The sequence below is a fragment of the Salmo salar genome, chromosome ssa25 (genome assembly GCF_905237065.1).
Source record: "Salmo salar chromosome ssa25, Ssal_v3.1, whole genome shotgun sequence".
Taxonomy (NCBI): Eukaryota; Metazoa; Chordata; class Actinopteri; order Salmoniformes; family Salmonidae; genus Salmo; species Salmo salar.
Genome location: NC_059466.1, coordinates 19,090,690 through 19,112,702, shown reverse-complemented (window position 1 = coordinate 19,112,702; position 22,013 = coordinate 19,090,690). Strand labels below are relative to the sequence as shown.

At 42.1% G+C, this 22,013-nt stretch overlaps 1 protein-coding gene across 1 annotated transcript in view; it reads left to right on the top strand.

The window, feature by feature from the left end:
* The window catches only part of LOC106586311 (R3H domain-containing protein 1-like), a 34,267-nt gene extending 18,324 nt beyond the window's left edge, over positions 1-15,943 (top strand). Inside the window, 13 exon segments of the mRNA XM_014173473.2 lie at positions 590-777; positions 1,958-2,080; positions 3,240-3,485; positions 3,848-3,971; positions 7,746-7,897; positions 8,123-8,283; positions 9,255-9,364; positions 12,597-12,766; positions 13,041-13,194; positions 13,474-13,568; positions 13,876-13,969; positions 14,368-14,493; positions 14,496-15,943. Coding sequence (XP_014028948.2) covers positions 590-777; positions 1,958-2,080; positions 3,240-3,485; positions 3,848-3,971; positions 7,746-7,897; positions 8,123-8,283; positions 9,255-9,364; positions 12,597-12,766; positions 13,041-13,194; positions 13,474-13,568; positions 13,876-13,969; positions 14,368-14,493; positions 14,496-14,710 — 1,958 coding nt within the window. The 3' untranslated portion in view covers positions 14,711-15,943.
* Positions 15,944-22,013: the final 6,070 nt, after the last annotated feature.

The following is a 22,013-nucleotide window of genomic DNA, read 5'->3' as shown; positions in this document are numbered from 1 at the left end:
CCTCCTTTCTGCATTAAAAAAATACCTTCACAAAAGGATATTCGGCATTCGGAGCCAGCCTATTTCACAGTGAAGCCCCATAGAACCATCAATGCATTTTTCACCTGCAATTCAGAAGAGAAATGAGCCCTAGGAAAGAATGAGGGCAGAAATCATATATCCTAGATGTTTCTTTCATATTCTCTCTACACAAGGTGCCTCCGCACACAATATTCTTGGTCTTTTTCCTGCTCATGCAAAGGTACACATTTTATTATAAATATTTACTCACTTCAATGTGTGAATTCAGAAATAGGCTATGTAAATGAAGCCCTCTGGACACTATACTGTCTACAACTGCTGTAAGGATAATGTTAGCCAAATAAAATTTCTGGATACCTAGCAATTAGGCAAATTCGTATCAAAGCATTGAAGAATCTGTTTAATGTTGATAATGGGGCCAATGTCAATAGGGATGAAGAGAATGTTGACAATAATGATTGATGTGATTAAAAAGATGGATTATGATCATTAATGTGTTAATAGAGATACCAGTGCTGGGTGGTTTTCCAGTGTGTTTCAGCCCTGCCCCTCTCCTCTCTACCTACAGGCCAGCCCTTTGTGAACCCGGATGGCAGTGCTGTGGTGTATAACCCAAACCACGGCATGGCTCCTCAGCATCAACATCATCAGCATCATAATCAGCAGGGCAGGACCCAGCAGCCCATGCTCCCTTCTCCGCACCCTCCTGGCCGCCACCAACACCAGCCCACCAATCACAACCACGTCCTCTCACAGGTCCGCTAACACCCTTTAGCAGGGCACTGAATTTAATTGTACATTTAATTCAATTCAATTGAAGCCTAGGAGAAAATGTAGATGTTACCGGCTTATTCATAACATCTACACATTACAAACCATAACATGCTTGTTTAATCCCTAGCAGGGCAAGGGAAAGTAGGAAAACAACTGATGCACATGTTAAATTCTTACTCAGTCATCCTAGAACACCCTGGTGATTGACATGGCCCCCATTTCAAAACATTACCATGGCGGAGCTTGACATTCCTACGGTGTAATTCATTGAGGAAATGTTGCAACCTGCCGTTCTCCTTAGTCGCCACCCCTGTCAGAGTAAATGAATTGAGTTCAGAGTGTCGGCTAAACACTGTGACCCTGGTGCAGCACACAGCCCAAACGGTAATCATTAGAATTTCTACAGGCCCTCGGTGGTAGGAATAGCAATCTCTAATAGCAAGATCCCATCAACACAACCTGTCATGGTGAGGTCCTTTAAAAAACGAAACGGAGCCGGAGGGCTTGAGCTTCATTAGTGAAAATACCAGGGCAGGAAAATGAGTTGACCTCTGATAGTGTGGGTGCACAACCCAGGGGTCGGACAAGGATGCCTTTCCGATGACGCGAAGCAGCAATGTCCCTTTCTAATAAAGACATCATTATAGACACATGGGATGAGACTGATAAGAGGTTTGCAAATGGGAGGATATTTATTTTGAACTAAGAGCTGTCCCATGGTGTTCATATTAATGTCTTGTAATTGATTTCCACCAGTCAACCTTGGTAGAGGATAGAGGATATTCATATCCATGGTCATCTATTGACTGAGCTCTTTGTCTTAATTAACTTCATTACTGTTTAGTTGTATTTCCCCAGGAGCTAGCACTAAACTAATATCCTTTTCCTCTACTGTAATTATTTTGTTTATGAGATGGCAATGCTTTCTCCTCTTGCAGTGTTTGCATCTTCTGCCTAATGTCTTTGACTAAACCCATTCCTCTCTACCGCTTCTCCTCCTCTCCTGTACTTCTCTCATCCTACCTCTCCTCCTCTTCACCTTCTATGTCTACTTCTCTCCTTTAATCTACCTCTTGTCTTTTCTGCCTCTTCTCTACCTCTTCTTCTCTCCTCCTCTACCTCTTCTTCTCCTCTACCTCTTTTCCTGTCCTCCTCTTCTCAGTCTGCTCTATCCCTTCCTCAGCCGGTCCGGCCCCTCCAGCCTTCTGCTCAGCCTGTCCAGTACTCATCTGTCTCTTACCCACCTCAGCTGCTCTCCGTTTCCCCTAACCAACAATACACTGTGGTACTTGACTTTCATCTCTTTACTCTTCCTTCATTCACCTCTTCCTAAAACCTCAATATTTGGGTTCCATCCCATCTTCCCTCTTATGGCTTGTTTAAAAAAATCTGTAAATGCGTAGTGAACTTTAGTACAGAGCCAAAAAATCTGTTGATAACTTTTGTAATTGCATAGTGAACTAGGTACAGAGCCAAACTGGTGTTTGCTACTGTAGGTGCCTGAGACTGCTAAATGGGAATATTATAGGGTCATTTTCCAGCTATATGATAGATGACTGTGATTAATAAAATATAGAAATTCTCTCCAGCAAAATGAATGGAGCTAATGTTCTGTTCTTGCTATATGCCCACATTAAGATCTGAATGTAACATGTAGGCTAATGTTCATGAAAAAATACACACAAGGACAGAATTTCAAACAAGACTGGCAAAAGTTCCTTAATTAACTTATATTCACTAGTGTCAGGCATTGCTTAGCATTACTTCTCGAGGCTAATTGAATGCAGTTAGTCAATGGTTAGTGTTTTTCACCCATAGTAAGACTTAATATGCCAATTAATGCTAAATGGAATCAGTTTTATTTTCATGTGTTGTGTATTTCTACCCCACTCCATCCATTGATGCAAATCATGTGTTCTGTTAACCTCTTTCCTGACCTCCCTCTACCAATAAACATCCCTTAATGACTAATTACATTTTTACATTTGTGGAAGGCTGCTTTGAATAATTAATTTCACAGCAGATGATGGAATTTGATGTTCTATGAATAGCAATGCTGAAAGTCCCTAACCACCCACCACCCTGTAAAGTAAACCAAACCACACTTAAACAGGTCAGGAGGAATTCAGTTTTAGGGCCTTAGGATTTTTGCTTTGCATGGGTGGTTGTATCCAATTGAATTGCTGTAGGCTGTTCAGCGAACACCGTGACGACACAAAGAGCCAGCAGTAGTAGTTCGGTAGTACTAGCCTATGGTTTTCTATAGAAGTCTTTGGGTTTCAGAAAATCGCTATATAAAAGTACGATGTATTATTAATTATATACAAGGTTCTGTTGTAGTTCAAGTAGGGCCATGACTGAACTCCCATTATATGAATAAATATATAAAAGACTTGTAATAATATAATGTATCAATTTAACACGTTTCTGTGTGCTCCCCACAGCAAAACAACCTGGGAGCCCAGTTCAGCCACATGAGCTTGGCCCGGCAGGCCTCTGGGGAGGGCCCAGGTCGGGACACCCACATTGCCATGTACCCCTCCTCCGTCGTGCTCCAGACCCCCCCGCAGCAGCAGGGCTACATGGTGGCCCCTCCAGTCCAGCCCGTCCCTGCCCCCCAGGCCTACAACACCCCCGCCCCTCCGCCTGTCAACCAGCCGGTCATGCAGCAACAGGGCTACATGCAGCAGGTAGTTTCTGTACATCCAAGCCTAACCTGGTTTACTCCTATTAGACTTTACACTATTCTGTTACATTAGTACTAATATACTTTTGTTCCATCTAACTGACTATCTTAATCAATGCTTGGCCAGTGTCTTTGTTCCCTCAACTACATTATTGTAATGTTCCATCATTACTATCTGAGAAAGACATGTACAATACATTTGTTCATAAATACTTTCGCTCTCTACTTAAAATAGCATTTAAATGGCACTTGGTAACTATGCCACACACCAGCTGAGGTACTGTATGTTCAGAGACCTCAGAGAGATGGATAGCTGTGTTGGTATTAATGGCATGCCATTTTAGACTGCTCTATTTCTGCCTACAGATGCCAGCATGTTACTGTGCGCCAGGCCAGTACCCCCTGTCCAACCAGCAGTACAGACCTGTGGGCACAGTGCAGTACAGCGCCCCACAGAGTCAGCCAATGCCCCCGCCCACACAACAGACAGGTAGGTATCTAGCACAGGCTGAACCAGTAACTCAACCATTCATCTCAGCTGCCAAGTTCTTCTATTAAAAACGGGTGTTACTTTCAGGTGTGTGTTATTTCTCTGGTGTAATATATGTAATACCATCAGTGGAGTGGTTTGTATTAAAGGTATCTACATGGGGGGTAAAATACCCCATACCACACCTCCTTGTGTGTTTATTTTAATACAGTTTATATCAAGCTGCGGGGATATGGCTGTTACCGCTCCTCCCTCCCTTTTCACACTTCTTTTCTATTACACTCAGCACTTTGTTCTCTCCGGTTATCTGCTTTTATGGCGGGTACACAATATGCTAATTTAAGTAAACTGCAGAGGGGAAATTAGACAGTGCCCCTGGGGCAGAGCGAAAAGCTAACTACTGTGTTGGAATGCTTTTCTCTGCAGTTTTGGCCATTGTTTTGCCTTACCCTTTTACCCTATAATAACAATTCCTAATCAAATACACTATTAGCATTGTTCCCTCCCCCCCACTGTGTATCGCTGAGGCATTATTCACTGGCCTGTCTAGAGAAACAGATGCTCCGCTGCACCACTGAAATCCAGAAGCCAATCTGAACTCTAAAAGGAAATGGGGAATTTTGTTTTAATTACCTGCCAGCCTTTGTACATGCATCTGTCATGCAGGTTGGCAGTGGAGAAAAGGATGGGTATTTCAAATGGGGAAATGATGGTGAATTCCATCAGGGAAATGTCAGAACGTTTATATGCCTGTGGGTCCAAAGTCAGGTGTTTAGACGGGTTTCCTACCTGGATATCAGCCCTCCAGACTTGGTTAGAACCGAAAGGCCTGTCCTGGATACTGGTGGATCTTGACCCTCCATGGGTGGAACCAGGTATTGGCCCTCCATGGTAAAACCAGAGGCTCAGGATACGGGGCCGGGGCACTGTCTGAGAGGCCTATGATTCTCACAGTGAACCGGTCTCTTTTCCAGCCCCTCACTCTCACCTCTTCAGACAAAACTGTTCGCCAACCACACTCTACCGCTAGTAGTGCTGAGCGATTAGTGCTTTTTGAGGTCGGTTTAAGTTTATAGAATTTTTGTAGACATTTTTAATGAAAGGCAGCAGAAGCACACTGCATTATGCTGTAACACAGAATAAAACAATTAATAAAAGTCCCATGATGGTAGTGACTACCAATTACTGCTTATCACTTATTACCCATCTTTTATTCACATCACTTTAATTTAATATTTCAGTTGTGTATATTACATTTGTTTTATTTGATTACTTCATTTAATTCCTAGTCATCTCTATAGAGCTGCTGTCTGACAAAATCTTATTTTATTTGTTCTTCAAAGTAAATAAGGCATACTTTTGACTGCTGAATACCAACTATTAATCAGTTAGATCATGTATTTTCAGGTAGAGATACAGTACCTCGCAAAGCAACTGCTCTTTAGCCCTCTCCATCATGCGTTGTCTCCGGACAAGTAGGCGTGCAATGGATTATGGTAATTGTAGTTAATTGCTATGTTTTCTGAGCTAAACCAGTGTTTCTCAACCCTGGTCCTCGAGTACCCCCAACAATACACATTTTGTAACCCTGTACACATTTTGTAACCCTGGACAAGCACACCTGATTCAACTTGTCAACTAATCATCAGGCTCCCAAGTGGCACAATGGTCTAAGGCACTGCATCTCAGTGCTAGAGGCGTCACTACAGACCCTGGTTCGATTCCAAGCTGTATCACAAACGGCCGTGATTGGGAGTCCCATAGGGCGGTGCACAATTGGCCCAGTGTCGCCCGGGTTAGCGTTTGGCCGGGGTAGGCCGTCATTGTAAATAAGAATTTGGTCTTGACTGACTTGCCTATTTAAATAAAAAAAAAGTCAGGCCCGCAATGAGTTGAATGAGGTGTGTCTGTCAAGGGTTACAACGAAATTGTGTACTGTTGGGGGTGCTCGAGGACCAGGATTGAGAAACACTGCGCTAAACTATAGAATATTGGCCTGTTGAAAACTTCAACTCCCTACTACATCGCACAGTTCGGGGTTGATCTGATTTATCTTTAGAGAATCTGCAGTGAGAAAATTTGCATCGAGCTCGCAAAAACCCCTGAATGAAATGGAATCCGAAGTTGGACAATAGTTGTTTTAAAAAATGAAAAATAACAGAAATGTTGGTTAATCGCTCAGCACTAATGATTACGCAATCAAACTGCTGTAAAACTCACACGTTAAAGCCCTCCTGTCTTCTGGGCATTCTTGATTATTGACTATCAAATCAGAAGGCCTTCTGACTTGACTGAGACTTTAAATGTATCTCGCCGTGAATATTTGTGAAGACTCTGTGTATTTTTGTTCTTATGCTCGATGTTCCTGCCATAAAAAGTGCCCTCATTTTGGTTTTGACTTCTACATCAGACTACAACTTTTTTGTGTGCTCCACTTCTACATTTATTTCATAATAAAATCAGATTCTGTTAACATGTATTATACTGCTGATTCTGTTAACTATAAAAGGCTTGTGCAAGAGTCTCAACTGCAATTATGAAGACAAAGTATTATATTCATAATATGTGCAATTGTTGTAATAAAATATCAGCAGAATTCTTAATGTCAGCAGAAACTTGACATTGTCTGTGAAAATGTACTATACTTCTCCACATGTGGTCAAATAAAGCCGAAGGAAAATGTTTTTGGGTGACAAGGGGGAGGAAGAAAAATGTTGTGGTAGATCTGAGTTGAAGGACACCAGTACCGTTTGAAAACTCCTTTCCCCAGGCGTTTGAGAAAGCCTAGTCCTTTCCCTTATTCTTGTAAGCAAAGATTAAGCTTTTGAACTTGAGAAAGGCAGCAGACGCCTCAGTTTATCTACTGTAACAAGGAGAGGGGTGGCGTGCCTGTTTCATCTTATCTGCTATAGCCGCCTGACAGTCAGTGCCTTTTTTTAACCAGGCAGGCAAGGCTGTCTGCAAGCAGCAAGGCAAGCAATTCAAGCCTTTTGAGTCCCTAGGTCCAGGTTCAGGGTCTGTGTGGTACCATAGTGCAAAGCGTCTCCTTTCTCCTCTCCTTCCTCTGCTCAGTCAGCCGAAGCAGAGAGTGTTTAATATTATATTCGCTTCATGCTCAGTTTGTAAGTGGAGGTGAGAGAATGACACTAAAAATAGCGACCAGCCTCTCTTGTCGCTTGCCTCTCCTACACTCCCCGCCGGGGGCCATCCATTCCTTTTGTCCCACTTCTCTTCTCATCTGGACCAAATTGATTGCTGTCGCTCTGGCCAAAAGCCAGGAGAAATTGAAAATTGCCCAGCCCCCCACCTCACTCCCTTCCTCCTTTTTACCTCCTGCAGTTTTCTCCCCTCCATCCCCCCATACCTCTCCTCAGGGCGCCTGCTTTGGAGGGTTTTTCAATGGCATTCTCAGAGCTTTACACGCGCTCTGGTAACCTTGACATTGATGTATTTTACCCAGTGGAGAAAAAAAGAGGATAATTTCTCTAACATACTCTATGAAAAGTTTTTTTTTTTTCTCTCCTCATCTCCCATAATCTTACCAGCGGAGGATAAATCTTTGGCTCATAAAGGTTGTTTATTCACCGAACCATTTTAATGTTGACTTCATTGAATCATTGATCACTTTTCAAATAAATAAGCACACAGCCTGTCCTGTGCCAAGGAACTTTGCATTTCATTTCAATGCAAGTCTGCTGAAATCTAAGAATCTCAAGTCATTTGTGTCCACTTTTTGATTGTATCAACTTCAACTCGCTCTCTTTATTTCTCCAGGTTACCAAACTGTGATGCCAAATCAGCCACAGAGCTATCAGAGTATGATTGGAGTGCCACAGAGTCAGAACACTGTCAGTGGCCTGCATAGCAATATGGGAAATCAGATGCAAGGCATGATGGTCCAGTATCCCTCCATGCCATCTTATCAGGTGGGTACTTGGCATTTCACCAACACTAAGTCAATGTAAGTCTATAATGTAAAAACACAATTGTCAATGATGAACATTATTAAGACGTTAAAAAAGCATATTTATTTAAACCTTTATTTAGCCAAGTATCTTGGTCGTTAAGAACCCTTCTCGTTTACAATAACGATCTTGTATATTTTTTGGCATCCCATGTTGACCATGTGTAATTTGGGTCTGTCTTGGCAGGTATCCATGCACCCCCAAGGCTCCCAGGGTGTGCCACAGCAGACATATCAGCAGCCTATCATCATCCCCAACCACAACCAGTCCAACCAGGGGCCCATGCCTGGCTCTGGTGTCCAGGTCTACTACAGTGTTATCACACCCAATCAACAGAACACCATGAGGTTGGACATCATCATCACCACACTGTTTTAACATGGAAATACCTATACCCATTACACTTATTGTAGACCCATTACATTGTTGAATACCGGTTTTAAATGTATTCCCAGTTTAACAAAACACCATGTAGTAGGAAATCACAATGTTTTAATGTGAACATACTCTGATTATAGACTAATTACAATATTACAGACCACTAATATATTCCTAATTTTACAGTGAGACGTTTTTAGTTTTAACCGATAACTAGCCCATCTCTGTGATGCTTCACACTGGGCTATGCATGGCAAAGAAAGGGGTCACTTTCCACCCCCCTCTTCCCTCCCCCTCATGGGGCCTCTACTTTAGTAGGCCATGTTCAAGATGATTTATAAGGCCAGATATCTACTGAGTCTTAATATAACATTGCTGGTCCCATGTGGTGAGCTGCTCTCTCTACACCATCCTTCATGCCAGCCCTCTGGTCCGCTGTGCAGACGCACACTATTCCTCAGGGTGCCGAGCGGAGCGAAGAGCCGACTGTCTCCAGCAGCAGCTGCCTGCCTCTGTGCTTTGGGCTGACGCATCACCCTGCCTTCTGCCTGCCTTCGCTTTGCTTTTATCCTTATTAAATCACAACTGAAATGAGCGAAAGAAGAGCCTGGAAAGCAGAAAACCCAAAGTTGCACACTGCCACCGCAATTCGGTTACGGAGACACAGTAAAAAATGATGATTGCCCTTGATTTGTTTTGATTTTGTAGAAAATGAGGTCCGTAGCGATTCCCAGCCTTTACTCGTTTCTGATTGAGGATATTAGTGGTAGTTCTAATGCCCCTGTGTACAGTGTTCCACTTCAGTAATTTAGCCCATTTTAAACTGATGAGCCAAATTCTGATTACATTGAGTGAAGCGCTGCCAGAGCTTTGCCTCACTGCTGCTCAGCTTTAAAAAGTGTGTGTGTGTGTGTGTGTGTGTGTGTTTCTCTCTCTGCAGCTCCTCTGTTGGGTTCTTGCCTCCTCCTGGATCAGAGCAGATGCAGTTCCCTCGGCCGTCCTCCCCCTGCACCTCCCAGCAGCCCCTCCATCAGGCACAGCAGTGCTCAGGTACACAGCCCAGTCACAGCACAGCCAGCCTGAGCCACAGCATCCATTACAACCAGGTCTCAACTAGGAAGTAAATATCAATCACTGTCAATAAAATTAGCTGCCGTATAGGTCGTCTCTGGAACAAAACCCACAGATCACTAGCTTCTCTGTACGACTTTCTCTTCGGACCCTGTTTTAAACCTTTCTCCTACCTCTACTTTTTTGTTTTTTAATACTGTCTTCAATCTAACCCTAAAATAACCTTTCACCAAACCCTGGAATTAGAACCCCACTTAACAGAGGCAGGTGTCATCAGGAGAAATCACTTCAGACTGAATTCTCTGGCAATTCAAAATGGATTGAATCGATTCTAAAAGGGTGAGGGGGCACAGACAGGCAGGCAGCATTCTCATCTCCCAGGGCCAAAGCTATAATTATACGGCGTGGCAACAACAAAAGAAAGGTAGTCATGTAGATGCGTTAACACCCTGCCAGCCTTCCCTCCCATCCCCCCCTCCTCGATTGTTAGCTGTGAAGCGTTAAGGTGCTAATTGAAATGACACTCCAAGTCTTAACGATCTAATTATTGAACAGATATAGGCTGGTAATTAAAAAGTAATTCCTCTGCTGCTTTGTTCCCAGTTATGGCCATCTTAAAAAAGTAAGGGCTTTCATGGGTGTTCTAATTTCAGTTAATGTGAATTTCCTCTCTCTGGCGAAGCTCCTGTGAATCAGTATAGCCATCGTCAATCACCCCATCTCTCTCTCCTTTCCATCTCTCCTTCTCTTTTTCTCTTTTCTCCTTGAATATCTAATTAAAATGGAAAGGGAAATGTTCTTTCAAATCCTGAAATTAGATTTCGCTCCTTTCAGAAGTGAGGTGGTAAATGATTTAATTTCATGCAGGGATTACCAAGTGAAAAGTAATTCCATTTTTTTTTGTGGCAAATGCTATCAAATTAAAATATTTATTTTGTTGTGTTCTGTTTCTTTTTTTTTGTGATGAAATGTTTATTTTATTTAGTAATAATGATTGTCAGCAAACATGAATACATACATACATACAAAATGAAGTTACACCTCCCTCCCCCCAATCCCACACGAGGACCTAAGGTATCAAATGAAATAAACATACATGGATCAAAATAAATGGAAAAGATAGGAAAAGAGAAACTCAAAGCAACACATCACGAAGTGTTTCAGCGGCAAGAAGCCATTGGTTCAAAGTGACTTCTTTAGCTCCCTGAATGCGAGAGGTAGACAGCTCCATATAAATTACATCCAAAAAAGTGAGGATCCATTGACGGATAGTGTGTGGAGGCTTCCATCATACGGCAATCATTTTCTTTGCAGCCGTTAGGACAGCAAGAAGAATGTGCCACTGACAAAGAAATGAAGTACAGAGAAATCATTTAAAAGTAAAACGAAAGGTAATGCAGGAATATTTTCGGACATCAGAGTGGACAAGATCGAAGCTACTTCATCCCAGAATATATACTAAACTGAAATATAAAACGCAACATGTAAAGTGTTGGTCCCATGTTCAATGAGCTGAAATAAAAGATCCCAGAAATTTCTCTCAAATTCTGTGCACAAATTTGTTTATATCCCTGTTAGTGAGCATTTCTCCTTTGCCAAGATAATCCATCCACCTGACAGGTGTGTCATATCAACAAGCTGATTAAACAGCATGCTCGCTACACAGGTGCACCTCGTGTTGTGGACATTAAGGCAACTCTAAAATGTACCGTTTTGTAACACAACACAATACTACAGATGTGTCAATTTTTGAGGGAGCGTACAATTGGCATGCTGACTGCAGGCAGGAATGTCCACTAAAGCTGTTGCCCAGAGAATGTAATGTTCATTTCGCTACCATAAGCCGCCTCCAACGTCATTTTAGAGAATTTGGCACAACTGCAGACCACGTGTTAACAGGCCAGCCCAAGACCTCCACATCCGGCTCGATCATCTGAGGAGGGAAAGTTCTGCTGAGGAGTTTTTTTGTTTGTAATAAAGCCATTTGTGGAGAAAACTTATTCTGATTGACTGGGCCTGGTGGGTGATGCCCGCCCAGTCATGTGAAATTCATATATTAGGGCCTAATTCAATTGACTGATTTCCTTCTATGAACTAACTCAGTAAAATCTTAAATTGTTGCATGTTGCGTTTATATTTTTGTTCAGTATAGATTCGAGGGCATTCCTAAACCATGTGTGTATAAAGGTAACAGGTTCATTAAGAGGGCACAATGTACAGGATGCATCATTCAAAATGTCCATATGAAACAGCTTACGAGGAGTTAGATAAGTCCTTTATACAAAATTATAATGGCATTCTCTTTCTTTAAATGTTGAATGTGGAATTGTGTTTTGGTTCTTAAGCTGCTCTATGGTCAACTTTGTTTCACTGTGGCCTCTTCATTTGCAATTAAATCCCAATAAACTGCATCATATTGCACCAAGACGGGCCTAAAGATTCAATCCAAGGATGGTAGTACAACTGAGGTTAATCTTTTGCCTGGTTTTCTTACAAGTACAGCTTTTTTGGCACACTTTGTTTGAAGACTTTCCCTTTTTTTTCATGCATGAGTTAGCCATATACAGTGGTTTACACCCTGTCAAGATAAGAGCATTATATAGACACTGTTTACTTTTAAACCCCCGCCAAAAATAATTAGACAGGCTAGGTGCAGTCAGAACTCTTCTTTTAATAAGGCCAAGTGCAGGTCTAGTAAATTCCCTAACCCTTCATTGTTGTGCAAACAACTTTAAATGGATGCTTGAAGGCTGAAGGTTTTAGATATGATTATGTAGTAGTGGTCAGCGCTGTCCTTGGAAAGAAGGACCAGACAAGAATAATACGCATATCAACAAACACCTTGTTCAAACATGGAATTCAGTTACTAATAACATATTGCATATCAAATGAGTGGAGGTTAACGATTACAAAGGATTCTAGCGGTGAGACAGCAAACGTGGACATTTTGTTTTTCTTCATAATGCACTAATGAAATACAAACAGAAGGAAATAATAAGCTCTGAAATAGTAAGTTACACTGATCTTATTGAACTTGATAAATATCGTTAAGGTAAACCTGCTACACACAGGATGAACATACTGGAATTCCCACGTTAACAGGCGGACAAGATGTTTATACACATTAAATCTTTAATTGCCCCTGAGGGGATAAATAAACGTTTATTGAATTTAATATAAGATTCTAATGTCTGTCTTTGTGCCCCCCTAGGCGTTCCCCCTCCCCCAGGCGGTGGGATGGTGATGATGCAGCTGACGTTGCCCCCCGGCCAGCAACCACGGCCTCACTCGCCCCCGCAGTGGAAACACAGCAAGTACTACAGTCTGGACCACACGAGAGGACAGAAGTCCACAGAGCTCTCCACCCTAGACACCTCACAGGTGAGTGCAGGAACCCAGCTGAGCCTAGAGAGAACCTGCAGATGTAAAAAATAAAATATATGTATACAAAAACAGTTTAATTAAAAAAATATATTTATCAGTATTACATGCTGAGTGTAAATGTAGTAATGAGGTTTGGTTTGATGATGTGGACAGTCGTAACCATGGTCTAATTTTCTAAGAAGGGAGTATCCCTGAGACTAAATGTAATGGTGTCTGTGAGGTCTGTGTTCACCCACTAGCCCTCCCCTGTCCTCTCCAACTGTCCGTACAGAGCATTCCCCAGCTGGGCAGTCCCTCAACTTCCCCCGCCCAGTCGCCAACTCCCTCCCACCCACACCACCTAACCAATGTGAAGAGCATCCGTCCAGGCCTCGCCCCCGTACCCATGATGCCCCAGTTCTCCAGACCCTTTATGCCAGGGCAAGGTGAGGGACACACCCAGTGTTTTTCTACCCAGTCCTGGGGGACCTTCAACCAGATATTTCTACATATTTAATCTATTAAAATTATATAGGAATATGATATCCCAAGGGCTTGCTGTCATTAGTTGACTAGAAGAATCAGGTGTGCTAATACTAAATTCAACAAATGTGTGGAATGCTCAGGGTCCCTGAGGACAGCTCAGTTGCTCCATCTCTATGGAAAATTGTAACCCTAATGAAATTGAGCCAAACTAAGCGTGTTGTCGTCTCGGTGTTTCCCAGGAGATGCGCGGTACCCGTTACTAGGGCAGCCCCTCCAGTACAACCCCCAGATCCGTCCTCCTCTCCACGCTCCACCCATGGTCCCCAACCATCAGGTGAGTCTACACAAGACTTAAGTCTACACATCCACTTAAGTTGAAGCTACCTATTGTTTATAGGAGGAATTATGTGGGGATTTCTATATACCCTTCTGAAATGCTTGGCAAAACCTGGAAACATCTCTTTAGTACTGTGCAAATAAAACAAAAGATGAAGTCAAACATTGGTCTCTGATTGTTTTGTTCTTCATTTCTCTTCCAATTGAATCAATATCATTCCGATACCTTAAGCTGGAGTCCACAGAAAGTATAGTTGCGAGAGATGGTAATCTGAATATGCTCTTGTTCTTCTTTCTGCACCCAGGTACCCATGGGGATGCGGCACAGCGGTGGAGGGGGCAGAGGGAGGAAGCAGACAAGGAAAGCTCTGTCTACAGATCTCAGTGTAGGTGATCCAGGTAATGGTAGGGAACACCCTCTGTCTGTTAGAGGACAGAGATGTGGACCTCCAAGCCTAAAAAAAACCCTCATATCTCACTCTTAGATCTATCTTATATTTTTCTTTGATTTGAATTCCCACAGATTTGTACATAGAACAAAACTGATTGCAAAGGACGCTAGGGTTAGTCTGTACTACGTTAACTAATTAGGTCATGGGCCTAAGGTTGTCTCCAAGTTGGTTTTGACAGTTTCTCTCTTGCTCCCCCCCTCGCTGCACTGTCTCTCGCTGCTCTGTCTCTCGCTGCTCTGTCTCTCGCTGCTCTGTCTCTCGCTGCTCTGTCTCTCGCTGCTCTGTCTCTCGCTGCTCTGTCTCTCGCTGCTCTGTCTCTCGCTGCTCTGTCTCTGTGTGTGACAGTGAGTAGACAAGTCCTGGATGTGACTGACCTGCCGGGAGAGATCAGCAGGACCGAGGCGGACTCTCTGCTGGGTGAGCTCTCCAGAGCCGGGGCTGTAGTCGGATGGCTCCCAGAGCACCACAGCCACCGGGATTGGCAGTCGGGGGGCTAACGGTGACCCCCACCCAAACCCACGGTCAAGCCCCTGCTGACCCAGCCTTCGCCTACACCATCCTGGCCAGGTTCCTCTCCGGATACACTGCGCAGGACACGCTCCTCCACCACAATGGCCCCCAAGCCTCCTTCAGACTCACGATGAGCAGGTGCCACAGACACCCCCTGGAGAGGGCCAGCTCCCAGTAGAGGGCGCTAAGGACCCCCTGGCTTGACCTTTCACCCCTCACCAGCACCGCCAGTCACTTCCTGTTGCCATCACTCCCCCCAGTCCCCCCCTCCTCACTCACTAAGTTGGCTTGTTGTAAAGGGTTGTTTTTCCACTAGAGACTTGCTTAGGGGGAATGTGTTGTACTTTGTAATGTTCTTACTAATGATTTGATGAAAAAGAACAAAAGAGCGAAACGTAACACTGATCCGACGTGAACGAACATTTAAAAACCACGATTATTGAAGTTCCAAATATTATAAACCCGTCTGCTCTCTGTTTTGAGAACAGGCCGGAACATATCAAAAGGGCAGTCTGTATTTTTGTTTTATTTTTTAATTTGTTTTATAGTTGTTGAAATCTTGAGTCAGACCCAAAGCTCATTATTATTCCCCCAGCCCAGTTGCAGTGTCTGTCCTGGTTCCGTTTAACTCAACCAAAGCCTCCCCACACCCCAGGGTAGCTGATTATCGGCCACCCTGCCACCAGTCACTTGCCCCATATTGTGGCCAGTACATCATGGAGTCGCCCTTAGCTACACAATGGGTCTCTTGTGCCTTTCTCTTGAGAGTCTACTGATTTATTCTCCAAGAAACACAAAATGACACCCCAGTCAGTCTATTGTTAAATGAAAAGACCTGCACCTTGTAAATAATTTATATAGGATTGGTAACTGAATCACTTCTCATTTCACAGTGAATGGTCTGTATGTGTTGGTCACAGGCAGGCACAGATGAGTGCAGCAAAGAAAGGCTTTTGTTTGACACGCCTAGTTTTTAACTTAATTTAAAAGTCGAGATAAAAATGACACTCCTCCACTGCAACTGCATATTTTAGCAATCCTCTGCTTGGATGGCCTCTCTCCACCACACTGTTCTCCCTCTTTCTCCTCTCCTCCTACAAGGCCAATGGTTTAAAATCTTTCATTAGGTATTTTTAAATGATATACCTACTGGGTCACTGGGAAAAAAGACAGTTTGCACATTTATACAACTGAATACACAGTACCCCTTCAAAAGTTTGGACACCTACCTTTTTTCTTTTTTTTTACTATTTTCTACATTGTAGAATAATATTGAAGACATCAAAACTATGAAATAACACATGGAATCATGTAGTAACCAAAAAAGTGTTAAACAAATGAAAATATATTTTAGTTTCTTCAAAGTAGCCACCCTTGATGACAGCTTTGCATTCTCTCAACGAGCTTCACCTGGATTGCTTTTCCAACAGTTTGAGTTCCCACACATGCTGAGCACTTGTTGGCTGCTTTTCCTTCACTCTGTGGTCCAACTCATCCCAAACTATCTCAATTGGGTTGAGGTCGGGTGATTGTGGAGGCCAGGTCATCTGATGCAGCACTCCATCACTTTCCTTCTTGGTCAAATAGCCCTTACACAGCCTGGAGGTGTGTTGGGTCATTGTCCTGTTGAAAAACAAATGATAGTTCCATTAAGCACAAAACCAGATGGGATGGCGTATCGCTGCAGAATGCTGTGGTAGCCATGCTGGTTAAGTGTGCCTTGAATTCTAAATAAATCACCAACAGTGTCACCAGCAAAGCACCCCACACCATCACGCCACCTCCATGCATCAGGGTGGGAACCACACATGTGGAGATCATTCGTTCACCTACTTTGTGTTTCACAAAGACATGGCGTTTGGAACCAAAAATCTCTAATTTGGACTCCAGACCAAAGGACAGATTTCCACCAGTCTAATGTCCATTGCTTGGGTTTCTTGGCCCAAGCAAGTCTCTTCTTATTGGTGTCCTTTAGTAGTGGTTTCTTTGCAGCAATTAAACCATGAAGGCCTGATTCACGCAGTCTCCTCTGAACAGTTGATGTTGAGATGTGTCTGTTACTTGAACTCTGATGCATTTATTTGGGCTGCAATTTCTGAGGCTGGTAACTCTAGTGAACGTATCTCCTGCAGCAGAGGTAACTGTGGGTCTTCCTTTCCTGTGGCGGTCCTCATGAGAGTCAGTTTCATCATAGCGCTTGATGATTTTTGCGACTGCACTTGAAGGAAATGTTCTGTATTGACTGACTTTCATGTCTTAAAGTAATGGAGTGTCGTTTATCTTTGCTTATTTGAGCTGTTCTTGACATAATATGGACTTGGTCTTTTACCAAATAGGGTTATCTTCTGTGTACTACCCCTGACTTGTCACAACACAACTGATTGGCTCAGACGCATTAAGAGGGAAAGAAATTCCACAAATTAACTTAAGGCACACCTGTTAATTGAAATGCATTCCAGGTACCTGACTCATGAAGCTGATTGAGAGAATGCCAAGTGTGCAAAGCTGTCAAGGTAAAGTGTGGTTACTTTGAATAATCTCAAAATATATTTAGATTTGTTCAACGCTTTTTTGGGTTACATCATTCCATGTGTTATTTCATAGTTTGTCTTCACTATTATTCTACTATGTAGAAAATAGCAAAAATAAAGAAAAACCCTGGAATGAGTATGTGTCCAAAGTTTTGACTGGTACGATATATATATATCCTTTTTATTTCTCTCCAAAGATAAAAATTTGTGGATTCTGAAAGGCTGTTCAGTGCTGGTGCAAGTCATTTTTATTTCAGTTTGAAACCAATAAATGTTTACACCAAAATATGTGCTTTTTCAGATCACAAGAAGTCCTTTCATGTTGTTTAAACTTATGATAAAATTATTATTTTCATCAACACTAAGTATAGTCCTACCTCAGATGTCCGTGTAAGCAGATAGTGGTTTACTTTGCTATTGGTGGGGATGTGGGTTTTATACTTGGCATTATCTAATTTGGTCTTTGGTTGGTGCTATTCATCTCAATCCAGGTTTTATAGGGTAACTTGTCTGCTACATTAACCTCCCACCAACCTCATCTCACCCAATGCCACACAGTTCCTTCCTCCACTGTCATATTTTTTCCTTTCCAATAACAATAAAGCAATTTACCGCAAGAAAAATCTAACCACCTGCCCCATGTCTCATCTAGAGCCTGGGGGAGTTAGTGTTGCCAGAAACCGTTTTAAATGGATGGCTTAATATCTGGGTTATCTGTTATGTGAAGGAGCCTGTTAGGTGTCCGGTCATGGCATTAAGGATCTCCATACTGACAGTGAGATTATTAACAGATAATTAAGCCAACATCTGGAGGACCTAGCTCAGTGTTGCAGCCAGGGCTGGTGAAATGGAGCCTTCATTATTAAGGAAATTCTCTCTCAGCAATAAATTACCCTTTTTTTATGATATTCATTTGCAATGCCTTTTTTCCTCTTTTTGTTTTTTTCCTGCCCAAGGGTCGACGTCTAGCACAGGGATTGATCTTAAGCATATTTATGCATTGTCAAGTTATTTCAAGCAGCAAATGTAATATTAATAAATGTTGCTCTATAATGTATACCTGCACTGAAGACCATGGAGAATTGATGGTAAGTCAGTACAAAACCAATTGAACAAAGCTGCACTCACTATCACCTCCAGTATTGTCCTAGACATGCATAAATCATTGAATGAAAGCTGTGAGCAGGGGGATGTTTCCATGAAAGGAAATTACATTCAACCCCGTTCTCTGAAAGGTGCTCATAGTTCTTACTGAGAATGGTCCTTTTCTCTGATGTGTCGTGAAGCACCTGGTGCATACTGTATGCACTAGCCTATAAAACAGCTATTCCCACTGTTAGAAGGGTGACAACCTGCTGCCATTACCCTCTCCACTGTTGTATGACTTGGTCAGCTCAGACACAGTAGGAGTAAAGCTAAAATTAGGGCAGGTTGGAAAGGGCTCCATAGACAGTAGATAAGGTTACAGCCAGCTTTAATAGCTGTGCCAATTCGGTTGTTTTCCTACTATTAAAATGGGGTGGTGAAGGTTTTCACGCCTTTATTAAACTATAAACACAGAGAGCTTGTTTCCTTGACAGATGAGTCCTAGTCCTGGGCTAAAAAGCACTTTAAATTGAGAATCGCCATTGAACATGCTTTTTAAGTCCAGGACTAGGCTTTTGGGACGGGAAACTGGCCCTAAGGCCCTGACAGTACAGGTGGTAGTTTTGATTGTTTAAAACTGATGGTTCAGCAGTAAGATAGGGAAAGCATTGTGACCATAGGAATAGGTGCTTGGATAGAGAGGGGTATGCTGAATCTAGGTTGATGATGTGGGTAAATATCTGGTGTTTGTTCAGGATTCACTTGTTTGGGTATCTGGCATCTGGGGACCACAACCACCCTAAATGGTTAGATTGATTTTCAAAACGACAGATGAGAATTCATAGACACAGTGACTATCAAATAAGATTTTCTTTCTCAACCTGATGTAACATCCAAAACAAAATGCATGTCACTGCAATGCTAATCTTATTGATAGAGAAAGCAAACCAGTGGTGAAAATGTATAGTCTCCCCCTGGGACACATTGGTCTCGGACTGCAATCGAAGCTAGTGAATTGTTATCAGTAGCTCCGCATTGACATGAGTGGGTGACGCTAGGTGGGGGCGGGAGGTCCTGCATAAACACCAACTCACTTCCTTGACAACAGCTTTGCTACGCGAAGCAGAAGACGTAGAAATGCCTCAACAGCGCTGCTCTGCTCCACGAATTGCAAGAAGTATGAATGCGTTGACTTCCGCAGAGACTGTGTCACAGTACTGGTTACTAACCACAGAGCCTTCTGGAGTGGGGAAATGATCAATAGGAAAATCACTGGGATGTTTGACATGCTAAGACAGACATTTTGTGACTATTTGCTTTGTAAGAATGCAAATAGTGCACGTATTTTAACCCATACTATCTTAATATGGCATTACAAAGTAATGTAGTGGAGGCTGATCTATTAGCACAGTAATAAAATGCAATGTTCTATTAATCATTGCATAATACATCTCTGTGTTGAGTTTGGTGAGCTACCACACCCGTTTGTTTTTTAGAGGGTCTTGTTATTAATCAAAGATCCATAGTTACAAGGCAACAGTAAACATGTCGTCCCCCACGAATGATGCGGAGGGCTCTATATACATGTAGCTCCGGATTGAGAAAATTGTTTGACCGTAGGTGGAGGCGATACGTCCTGTATAAACAGAAACTCCCTTGACAACGTCCTTCACGACAGATGGGGGTATGCTGAAAATACCTCCACGAGTCGCAATAAGTATGATTTACCTGACTTCTGCAAAGGTCGCATCTCCGTAAATGCTGTAGGGCCAATACAGAAGCCAGATTGACCATAAAATACTATTTATGCTTGATCCGACAGTGTGAAAAAAATATAATCATAAAAAAATGGTCAGCGAAAAATAATATGTTTGGTGCGGGACAAAACGAGTAATTTGCTGAACATCTAATGGGCGTAGTTTATGTCCTTATGAGAAACATGTCGCTCATGAGGGGCTGCATATACAACAGTGGTGTAAAGTACTTAAGTCAATATACTTTAAAGTACTTAAGTGGTATCTGTACTTTACAGTTGATATTTTTGACAACTTTTACTTCACAACATTCCTAAAGAAAATAATGTACTTTTTACTCCATACATTTTCCCTGAAACCCAAAAGTACTGTTACATGTAGTGTGCCCCTAGCTATATATATGGTGCTGTCTGGTTTGCTTAATATAAGCACTATGAAATAATTTATACTTTTACTTTTGATACTTAAAGTATATATAAAACCAAATACTTTTAGACTTTTATTCAAGTAGTATTTTACTAGATGACTTTCTCTTACTTGAGTCACAGTATTTCTAGGCATCTTTACTTTTACTCAAGTATGAAAATTGGGTACTTTTTCCACCACTGATATACAGTGCCCTCCGTAATTACTGGGACAGTGAAGCATTTGTTCTTCTTTTGGCTCTATTCTCCAAATTTGGATTTTTAATCCAAAATGACAGTACATTATTTACCATTCATTTCTATTGGACACAAAATAATCTGAAACACAACCAAAACAAACAGCAAATGCATCCAACAAATTTGTTGAGTCACACGCTTGATGTAGTCATTGCATGCTACCGGAACAAATACCGAACTTTTGAATACTTAAATACACATAAATGAATTTGTCCCAATACTTTTGCTCCCCTAAAATGTGGGGGACTATGTACAAAAAGTGCTGTAATTTCTAAACAGTTTGCCCAATATGGATGGAAATACCCTCAAATTAAAGCTGACAGTCTGCACTTTAACCTCATATTTGATTTCAAATCCAAATGGACAATGCCATTGAGGGCTTCCACCATTTTAAAGTAGTCTACTCGATGGGGATTTCTACAAGTTGGGAGCAATCAGCCAATGAAGAAGAAAATGTACTACTTTAAAATGGAGATAGCCTTAATGGCACTGCCCATGTGTTACAGACGCGATACTGGCACAGATACAAAAATTAGTCCTATCTATCTCTATGGCATGTTCACACACGCATCTGCCCTCTCATGGGCTAGAATGGTCCCACCTGATCTCGCCTCCCGCCTGCCTTCCATCGTTGATGACATGTATAGAGCCCCACAGTGGAGGTGTCATAAAACCTAGTGGTCAAACAGGGAAATGGTTCCAATCGTTTTCTACCATTCATTCTTCCCATAGGTTTTTTTTAGAAACACTTAAAATAAGGGCTGTGTTTCGTGTGGGCTTACCCTGATGTGACGTTTTGATAACCATGTACATTTATGTCGGACAAGGTGACATCAATATATTCGGCTGTATTTACTCTCAGATTCGAAAATATTAATTGGCATCAAAACAGACATCATACAAATCCCTGCAGGCTCCTGCGCATCATCTCTAATTGACACCTTTGCTAACAGGTATTGTGTCCATTTAAAACTTGCACAAGACAGTTCACAGAATTGCCAATTTAAAGAGATGTAGCCAATTTATTCATTACTACATTTATCTAACATTAGTTAATTTCAGAGATTCTTACCTTTGCCTCGTTTCGGCAGTCTTGTCCAGATTATCATGGCATTTCTAGTTCTTTAGGATAGCCACATTATCAGCTAATTAGCGTTTCATTTTGTAGCACAAATAAAGGCGAATATATTGATAAAAGTCAGAGAGATTTACACAGTTATCAAAACGTCACGCCAGGGTAAGCCTACACAAAACACAGCCCTTATTTTAAGTGTATTTAAGAACCCCTATGGGAAGAATGAATGGTGGAAAACGATTGGAACCATTTCCCTGTTTGACCTCTAGGTTTTAAGGGTATTATGACTCATACTGTGGCACTTTATTTCCATTGTTATAGTGGTCATGTGACTATCTTGTCACTATAATATATAGTCTTTAATTTTGTAAAT